The sequence below is a fragment of the Perna viridis genome, chromosome 9 (assembly GCF_037379345.1).
Source record: "Perna viridis isolate PV_CMFRI_1.1 ecotype Kerala chromosome 9, ASM3737934v1, whole genome shotgun sequence".
In the NCBI taxonomy this organism is placed as follows: domain Eukaryota; kingdom Metazoa; phylum Mollusca; class Bivalvia; order Mytilida; family Mytilidae; genus Perna; species Perna viridis.
The window spans coordinates 236,023-246,992 of record NC_142453.1 but is presented as its reverse complement, the minus strand read 5'-3'; the positions used below and the strand labels follow the sequence as shown (position 1 = coordinate 246,992).

At 34.0% G+C, this 10,970-nt stretch overlaps 1 protein-coding gene across 1 annotated transcript; it reads left to right on the top strand.

Moving 5' to 3' along the window:
• Positions 1 to 3,241: 3,241 nt before the first annotated feature.
• Positions 3,242 to 4,549, top strand: LOC148605987 (uncharacterized). The gene is made up of 3 exons (XM_088544991.1): positions 3,242 to 3,401; positions 3,835 to 3,978; positions 4,195 to 4,549. Exons 1-3 carry the CDS (start codon positions 3,341 to 3,343, stop codon positions 4,518 to 4,520), a joined length of 531 nt encoding a protein of 176 aa, XP_088401117.1. The 5' UTR covers positions 3,242 to 3,340; the 3' UTR covers positions 4,521 to 4,549.
• The last annotated feature ends 6,421 nt before the right edge of the window (positions 4,550 to 10,970 follow it).

Sequence of the window (10,970 nt, the reverse complement as noted above, 5' to 3'; positions counted from 1 at the left end):
GAGACGTCAATGCATGTCTATAAAACTTAATTGTCCATAAATTATTAATATGGAAATCAGTTATTTTATATTAGAATATTAAACCCACCACGTTATATTTCCTCATAAATTGGGATCTATGAGGCATTTATCCTTAGTATATTTTGAGACGATATCAAGGAAATTACTTGAAATTAAAACATTTAAAAACTCAAAATGTTTGAACATCGTATCATTCGATCCCCCATTAGTATGAAATAATGAAAGGTATGATAGTGGTCAGATTAGTTATGCTAATGGTTGGTGGTGTGATTCTTTAATTTGATATAGTAGTATAAAGTATAATTGCACTCCGACTGATATACAAGGTTCTAATATCTTACCTGATACAGGTTTCGTCTGATGAGTTTAATCTGATCATACAAGATATAGCCTGTATTGTGCGTACCTGATTCAGGTTGAGTATGATCTAACCTGATATAGGTTGAATATGATCGCATCTGATTAGTCTGATGAGATTTAATATAGAATGACTAAGTCTGATTGTCCTTGATATAGACTGTCTGATGGCATGTGATACAAGTTGAGAATGGTAAGACCTGATATCGTACCCGTTACAGGTCGAATTTGATCGTACGTGATACAGGATGATCGTGCATCTAGTTCGGACGAATACTAACACATGTCTTTTCTTGAAATACACAAATGCTTAAACTGTTTATTGTTAACTTTTACTTTAAAGAGTAATCAAGGGAACAAAGGTTATAGTCATCTAAAGTTTCAATGGCAAAAGTTCAATGCCGTTGTGGGGATAAATAACTCAATGAACAAGGTTAACCCTAACAACTGCTTTCATGGTGTATATTACGTCTTTTTAAAAGACATTCCATTTAAATTTGATATCTTTATAACCCAAGATGTAGGTAATTATTATAGTGTTTTGTGACTGCCGTATGTTCAGATAACGTGGTCCTCATTTAACCTTTGATGGAAATATATACCTCGATCCGCACGGTGTATGATAGGGGTGAAGTAAGGACATAGCAATGGTTCACAATTTTTTTACACAATAGTCATCGATGTTTTATTGATTTTGTTGCATCATTTACGAAGATTCTGTGAAAATATTCGGCAAGTATTACCACTAAAATCAACCATACTGGCAGAGAAACACAGAAATACGTGAACTAACAAGACCCTGACAGTCAAATCAAAATGATAAATCAATCCCACTTTTGAGGTACTTTACTAAGTCATCGAATCGATACCGCTGTTGGTTTACTTTACTTATACATCGAATCGATATCGCGGTTGTTGTATTTTACTTATACATTGAATCGATATCGCTGTTGGTGTATTTTACTTATACATCGAATCGATATCGCTGTTATTGTACTGTACTTATATATCGAATCGATATCGCTGTTGTATTTTACTTATAAACCGAATCGATATCGCTGTTGTTGTATTTTACTTATTCATCAAACCGATATCGCAGTTGGTGTACTTTACTTATATATCGAGTAGATATCGTTGTTACTGAATTTTACTCATACATTGAATCGATATTGTTGTTGCTGAATTTTATTCATACATTGAACCGATATTGATGTTGCTGAATTTTACTCATACATGTATATTAATCGATATCGTTGTTGCTGAATTTTACTTATACATCGAATCGATACCGCTGTTGGTTTACTTTACTTATACATCGAATCGATATCGCGGTTGTTGTATTTTACTTATACATTGAATCGATATCGCTGTTGGTGTATTTTACTTATACATCGAATCGATATCGCTGTTATTGTACTGTACTTATACATCGAATCGATATCGCTGTTGTACTTTACTTATAAACCGAATCGATATCGCTGTTGTTGTATTTTACTTATTCATCAAACCGATATCGCAGTTGGTGTACTTTACTTATATATCGAGTAGATATCGTTGTTGCTGAATTTTACTCATACATGTACATTGAATCAATATCGCCGTTGTTGTATTTTATTTATACATGGAATCGATACCGCTGTTGTTGTAATTTACTTAAACATCGAATCGATATCGTTGTTGCTGAATTTTACTCCTACACTGAATCGATATCGCTGTTGTTGTACTTTACTAATACCTTGAATAGATATCGTTGTTGTGTACCTTACCCATATATTGAATGCTGTACTTTACCCATACATTGAATACTGTACTTTACTAGAACATTGACTCGATACCTCTTTAGTTGTACTTTAACCATACCTTGAATCTATATCTCTGTTGCAGTGCTTTATTCGTACATTGAATCGATATCGCTGTTTTTGTACTTTACTCATACATCGAATTGATATCGCTGTTGGTGTACTTTACTCATACATTGAATCTATATCGCGCTAGCTGTACTTTATTCATACACTGATTCGATATAGTATTTGCTGTACTTTACCAGTACATGGACTCGATACCTTTACCCGTACATGGACTCGATATCTTTACCCATATATTTACTCGATATCTTTACACATACATTGATTCGACGATTTTGTTCATTCGCCAATGGGAAATTCGGAATGACCAAATGTTGGTTATACTATTTTACCATGTTTTTTGAATTTTCAATACTGCCCTAGTCACTCGTCGCAATTCATGCCTACCTCATTTAGGAAGAATAGTGGACTCCTCCGAGATTTGCTGATTGCTGTTTAGCATTACTTGACCTTGTTCCATGAGTTTTGCATTAACCACGTTCTTTGAGCTTTTGATGCCCTAACAATACTTTTTCTTTTTCCTTGATTTTTAACATCTTTAATTCTAAAATCTAAATTATTTTTGCTTTATTTTTAGAAGTGGAAAAATGCCTCCTACAAGTAGTTTGTATTAGCAATTTATATGAACTTTGAGAACAATTTTACAATCAAACAATTAACTTTTTCACTTTATAAAGAATCAAGATATTCATTCAAAAATTGTATATGATTCAGAATGTATTTTATACATGGCGGAAGGGTCTCGTAAGAAAACAGAACATGATACACTTTATACACATTCAAACATACTACATGAGTCAGAAGCGGATCCAGAGGAAGAGTGTAGCACAAATAAAACAATAAAAATGATAACCTTTCTCAGTAAACCAATCGAAGACACAGTTTTCTATTACCCAACGAACTGTACGCGTGAAGTCCTGCAAGATTTTGTTCACGAATGACATAAGTGCAATATGTAAATATGTATCTTAAAGGATTGTTCTGTCGCTCTCGTACAGATGCGTGATCAACATATAAAATACGGATGACATCCAAGTCCAAGTTACAATCCCTGGACACTGATAAGATAACACTGGCGTCATAATATATACAGAACAATGGAAGACAGATATCTACTTACAGTTACCAGAATTTTGTTTTGCATGGTAATATGTTCAGGTAATCATTAAAACCATTTCTTGCTCTTGTTTAATTTTTTAGCATTCATGTAAAGGGGTTAAAACAACCATGTACAATGACAGATAGAGAGATTTTTTTAAAAAGTTTTCTAGGAAAAGGGGGCTTAAGGCTATATGCTCATTTTGCCAGAATTTTGTACGAAATATACATTTTCAAACAAAAGGTGAGTCCCAAACCCCGAAACCTTGATCCGCCACTGATGTACCATTTTCTATTACAGTGTACTTATATCGCCACTTTGTTGCAGTATTTTAGTTAATTCAATAATTACAGTGAAATGATAAGTTAATTGTTATAATACTTCATTATAATCATACAGCAACTTATTGTTCAATATATTGTTAGATAATGAGTTGCCATTTTTTCCCGAAACTTAATACTTCCCTCGGTGACTGAATAGTTTATTTTGCAGTCACAGGAAGTGACACAACTTGTAAAGTTTCTGGATGCAGCAATAATGGAGTTTGTTTACACAGTGCAGATAGACAGACATGTGTTTGTCATGAGGGTTGGACCGGAGCTGACTGTTCAATGGACATAAATGAATGTGTTTTGGGTAACATTAATTTGTTTTAAATGAAGAAGTATAATTACACTTGACCATTAAATATATTTTTGAAATGAAGTCATATCTGTGCTGGTGACGCTTGTGTATCATGCAACTCAATTAAAACTGCCAATTTTGTAATACATATGTTTGTATTTACTTTTTCTTTATAAATGTCAACGTGCTTTTTCATGAAACGTTCTACTTATTATATATATTTTCCAGATGTTTGTGGATCTCATGGAATCTGTATAAATACTCAAGGTGGATTCCAATGTATTTGTAAATCAGGTCATGGTGGGTCTCGATGTCAACATGTAGGGAAAGGTACAAGGAGAGTTATGAAAAGGTTGTTGGGATTTAAAACCCCACCACCTCCACCGACGTCGACTACAGTAACAACAGCGTCTCCACCTCCTCTGACAACTCGGACTCCCCCTACTCCACACGCCATAAATACACCCAAACCAATTGTTGAACATAGTGGTACTACCAATTCTCCACCTCCACTTACAACAACAACGTTGGTACCCCCTCCTGTTGGAAAATAACGAAAAATAAATATTTTATTTATACAAAAGAGTTTTTTTGTGATTCCTTCCAAGTTCAGAGAGCAGCTTACTTTGCTTACTTTAAAAGACAGTTAAACTCAAAAGGCGAAGGATGAAACAATGAACGAATTTAGAGAAGAAAACATCAATAAAAAAAAAACAAAAACAAAAACAAAAAACAAAAAAACAAAATTGAATTCACCCGAACCATTCCACATACATTTATTGGGAATTTTGTTTTACATATAAATTAGTAATTTTGGCGTTATAGTTCATTTGTTTTGCTTATGATATTATATTTCGTTTCGATGTTTATTAGTTCAAAATTGTGAGTACTTTTCAGTTGTGTACAGGTACATTTAATCAGTTTAGATTTGGATTTTTGTCAATGAAGCCACGACAGTGGCTGAAACTGACCTATGCATTACATGAAAATCTTGCTAAATATCATAATTTGCGGTAGCACTCACATGCATCCGCGATCGATACCATTGTGAATGGAAGAGTGAAACGTGAAATGGAAAAGAGTGAAACGTGAAATGGAAAGGAGTAAAAATAACCATGAAATTGATAGTTAATCAAACAGCATGCAAGGGAAATTTCGCATCTTCCATTTTATTTAGAAATTCGTGTAATATTTACGCACTATTTAATGACCTGTTTCCTCGGACTGTTGATCACGTGGTGAATTTTTTTTTACAGTCACCGGCCTACTCATGCGTATGAATATCTCACGTGACCTTAGAAGAAAAGTTTCTGAAGCTGACGGGACGCCAAACGTGAAATAGTTTGATTAAATAAGGTGGGTAACCGCACGAAAGCACAATTCTTTCATTATTTACAGATACTGTTTGCGAACAAGTTTTGATTATCTTGAGGGAAAGAATGGATATTTCTGTTTCTGAGTACCCTCGCGTCATCCCGCAATCTTGGATTTCTCCAGTTGAGCATCATGACAAACCTAAATATATTCTTTAATATTCCTGACATTTTCTTAATGAAATTAGCTTTTCGAAATAGATAATAAATAATATACATAATAAAAATATTTTATTGGTAATATTTATGACTAAATATGTGTGTGTGCGTGTGTTACTCCACATTGGTATGTTTAATGAAAATAAACATTTATTCTGTCATCGGTTGGGTCTATATGGCATTTCTGATTTACTTAAAAAATACAATTATAAACCAAGAGCCATTTTATAGAAAATAAGTGCCATTATGACTATATTAGGTGCCATTATGACTATATTAGGTGCCACTTTAACCAAGTACCATTTTAACTATGTGCCATTTTAACTATTTACATAGGTGCCATCTTGACCAAGTGCCATTTTAACTAGCCACCCGCACGCATCTCAACAGACGAGCATCATGTCAAATATTATGTATTGATCCTGTTTAATTTTGATATATCATTGATGTACAATATTTGTAAAATGTTCTTTGTATTCTGTTTATGATAAATAGGTATGAATCTATCATGAGCTCATAGTCCTGATAATTTACCCTTTTTTCCTATGTAATGGATAATATTCATGTTACAAACTTATGAAGGTTTGAACTTTTTAAAATTAGTTTTTAATTATGCAACAACAGCTAAAGTATAGGTATTGCATGCTATACGTATCAACAAATACTTATAACGTATTCTTTTTCCGACGTAGTTATTTCCAGGATGAAATGTAGAAAATTATAAGTGAAAAGAACAAATTTTACTGCGTTGGCTGTCTTTTTTTTTTTTTAAAGATAAGACTTGTTTACAATGTGTTACTTATAAACAGTACAAAAACCTAGTTTCAGTTGATGTATTCGTATCATTGTTTGTCATCTTAATACATATACACATGTTTACAATTAACAACACATGTTGAAAACTGTGTAACGTACTTGTTTTTGTCTAAGTTTAGAATAGATAGTAAAAATGTTGATAACCCAAACTTTTCAGTCTCTGTTTATTTAGAATATTTTGACAACATTGCATTTAATAGGGATGGGACTTGCTAGTTATCTGATTTAGCCATTAAACAAACATATGGGATCCATTAGTACTGGGAGATACAAGTTGTTTGAATGACATGAACATACAGATTGTTTCTATCACAGTCTTGAATACCGTTTTTGCGTCTCTCAGGAATGCTCCATTTTATGGCTCTGTTAGTAATTCTATTTACATGTAATAGAGGTGAAAGAACCTTGGTGTAGGGTGAACTACTATGTTGATGCTTTGGTCTGATTCGTATGGTCATAATTCATTTTGAAAGTACTAAGACAGCAGAAATGGCAAATTTAAATGCTTTGACACAGGAATATAGGATTCAACAGTGGTTTAATTCTAGTTCAGTCGATGTTAACGTAGTTGAGATAGTTTGATATTTTTTTTTGGAGTTAAAAGTATGTCTGATTCTGACGTACGTAGAAATACTCGTCAAACGGAGAAAGACAGGCCTGGAATTAACTATCAAAGTCTTCATGAGTTTGGGTTTCAGAATTTGCTGAAGTTGGTGCATCTTCTACTCTCCAAAGAAGAACGCTGAACTCCAGTCAGCTTTAGCGATGAATAGAATAATCGGGGAATGTGAGCATATTCACAAATCGGATAATGAGTTAGAAGATTTAAAAAAAAAGCTTAAACAAACTGAAGATTATACAGAGGAAAAAATGCGGGATGAAAAAAAATGATGAGGAAAAAGAAATAAGAAAAGGATATGTTGAGAACAAGATTGAAGACGGGCAGAGGCAGCTGAAGGAAATGAAAGGTGAGGAGACTTGAAATATAAATCGTTTAATGGAAATGGAAGATTTGAACATTAAAGTAGATAGAAAGTTGAAAGTTATGGGACTCGACGAGTCTGGTGGCTTTCTGAGTGGTAAAACTCCTATGAGAAAAGGTAGTCGTAAAGTCAAGAAAATTGATGTTACAGATTCTTCATCCGATTCCCCAGATGAGGAAATAGAATTAAAATCTAAATCTAGGACTAAATCGGGTATTCAGAGTAAACCGTCTGATAAAGTTAAAATACAGTTACTTTGGTCACATGCTACACTACAGCATGAGTTGGTTAATGCTTCTGTGAAATTTGTTGATTTAGACTTGAAACTATTTATTGCTGGAGAGTTAGAAATCATTACTAATGACGATATTTCTGAAATCGAAAAGGCAGGTCGTTTGAGTTTATTAAAGAAGATTACTAAGATTACTTATTACAGTAAAATATACAGTTGGAAAGGTTTTCTTAATTTTTATGTGGCTTTGTTACGCGAAATTGAGCTGGGACAGAAAACGTGAGCTGATGATCCGTCTCGTATTGAGATTCCATTACTTTCTCAGTTTGTTCATCCGGCAACTAGGCCAAGCGTTGTCGGAAGTAAATCATTTAAGGATGATTCCGGTAGTTAATGGTTTTATACATTATTTAATAGAAATAGGAGTACCAATGCTAATGCTACTCAGGTTAGTTATAAGGGTCAGTTGAAAACGGTGCATCACGTGTGTGCAATTTGTTAAATGAAAGATGATAATAAGTTACCTCATCCAGAATGCTTAAGTGTTTGTCCCCATTTTCCGGTAAATAATAAATGACTAGGTTTTCAAGTTTTAAATCCTGAAGCAGAAATATTTTATCCAAAATGCATTTAAATCGGATCCAGTCTGATGTAAGCAGTGATATTAATAACAATTTACCGGAAGTTGATCCGGGTTGTCTTCAATTAAAATGGTTGTTTAAGTATGACATTGCTTCTTTTATAAGAGAAGACGAGCTAGTAGTCCATTCAAATCAATATAACTTCGAGGAATGCAAGTTTTTATTGCGTTCTGGTTTGAATCCTGAATTTTCTCGAATTTATGTTGCGTGAGGATCATAATATTTGTATTTTTTTAGGTATGGATTTCCTTTAGGAATTCTTCATGAGCACGAAGATTTACATTTACATTTGAGAAATTTGCACACTACAACTGATTTTACGGGTTTTAAAAAACATACAGGTGGGAATAATTTTCCAGTTGACATGGATAATTACTTACAAAAAGAAGGGGGCAATAATTGGCCCTTTTCATATTAATCGCCTTCACATGGAATTGTGGTTTCCCCTTTCAATTCGGTGCCAAAGAAAGATACCAATGAAAGACAAGTTATTTTAGATTTAAGCGGTAAGGGTGGATCGGGCATTAATGATTTTATATCAAAAGATGAGTATTTGAGAATTAGTCTTACCCTCGTGTTGATGATTCCATTCAGCTAATAAAGATGAAAGGAAGAGGTTCTTGCATGTTTGAAAGAGATTTATCAAGAGCTTTTAGACAAATTGCTATAGACTTGAGAGATGTTTCATATGTTGGGTGCCCCGTGCAGGTCCGGGTGTTAAAAGAATAGGTCTGCAGCAGCGCTAAGCTTGTCGTAAAAGGCGACTAAATAGTGCTCAGAACCCTAGCCGGGGGCTAGAGCGCTCTGCCCACAGAGCAACTGGGATGTGTGCCCCAGGTGGTGGAATGGGGTACCCCTGGCGTGTTACATGCTGGGGTTGTCAGGCTATAATACGGAAAACCTGACCGCAAACCATAGTGGTGCACCGTGTTGGGAAAGATGCCACGTTCCTCGCACGTTAAAGAACCCTACTGTGGTATTCTCCCGGAGTAGGAGCCATAGGGCTCCGCCACAGAAGGCTAAATTGCCCGACCCTACCCACATCTCTCTATTTCCATTGGCAATCAAAATTATCGACCCCATTGTCCTTGTGTCCCGTCTCTTTTTCATTTCATCATTTCATGTTCATTTTATCATCAATTTCATGTTCATCGTCTGAATATAGCTGAAATATTGCTGCTCGGACGTTAAACCCCAACAAACATATGTAGGGTATGTTTGGAACAATTGTCTTTATTTTGATCTTATGTTATCAATGAGTTTAAGATCAGCTGCTCAAATATGTCAACATGTCAACAAATAATACACCAATATTTGGTAAAAAAAATATTTTTTGTAACCCTATTCACATGTCAATTCCTTGTTTCACTGAAAAGAAAAATGCTGGCTTTGTCTCATAATTTTGGAGTTATCGGTTCAGTCGCATCTTTCCTTCAGAACCCATTCACTAAAAAGATTTATTTATTCGTTTGCAAAATGAAACCCGTATGAGTCAAACAAAATACATAACACAATGAATAATAACAAAAAGAAGATAATACTATACATCTAGATGTAGCGGAGAACTCTTGGCCGACATGGACCTCATTTACGCACAGTTCTATAGATTGCTCTGAAATGTCCCTTATTTCATACAAAAGTTAAATATTTGGATAGAGAAGTGTTTATATTTGATTGAATAGTTGACCTACGGAAGCCCATTAGTGCCAGGTGTTCACTTATTTTTAAGTCGTTATAAAGACTTAGTATCTCGTTATAACGACTTGGTATCTCGTTTAAATGACGTAGTATCTCGTTTAAACGACTTAGTATCTTGTTTTAACAACATTGCCAACTTGTTTAAACGACTTAGTATCTCGTTTAAACGACATAGCTAACTCGTTTAAACGAGTTAGTATCTCGTTATAACGACATAACTGGCGTTGTTAGCTATGTCGTTAAAACGAGATACTAAGTCGTTTAAACGAGATGCTAAGTCGTTTAAACGAGTTAGCTATGTCATTATAACGAGATACTAAGTCGTTTAAACGAGATGCTAAGTTGTTCAAACGAGATAGCTAAGTCGTTTAAACGAGATACTAAGTCGTTATAACGACTTAAAAATAAGTGAACACCTGGCACTAATGGGCTTCCGTATTGACCAGTACTAAATAATATAACTTTATCACTTATCTTAGAAATAAGTTGATCTCTCGTTGCTTTATTTTGTTCACATTCAATAAAGAAATGGAACTCATCATCAGTTTAATTACATTGAGTGCACGTAAGCTCATTACTAAGTTTTACAACATACAAGTTTTTTCTTCAAATTATTTGAAGGCCACCCTAAAAAAAACTCCATAAGGTTATACAATAAATAAACAAATAGTAGGATAGTTTGGATATATAGTTATTTTTGTGTTTCTGTTATATAAAAATTTGAATTTAAAAATTCAAATGTTATTATGATAACATTTGAAGTTTTAAATTTAATATTTTTTTATATAAAATTTCAATGGCAAAGGACCACATTTTCTAATGTACACATCAGGGGCAGATCAAGACACATTGAAAAGGAGAGGTGCCACTCAGGGTTCCTCTGAAAAAGATAGTGCTAGAACATTATTTACCATATTTTTTGTCAATTTTACACATGAAAATGACAAATTTACCAATAAAAAGGAGGAGTGCCAACCTCTTGCACCCGCCACTGCACTACTAACCCGGAGTACAAGTGTCTCTGATTCTGTTATATCAGGCTTCTCTTTACCTTATATAGAAGACGAAATAGTAAAAGAGTAGAAAGCTTGAGAAATTGTGT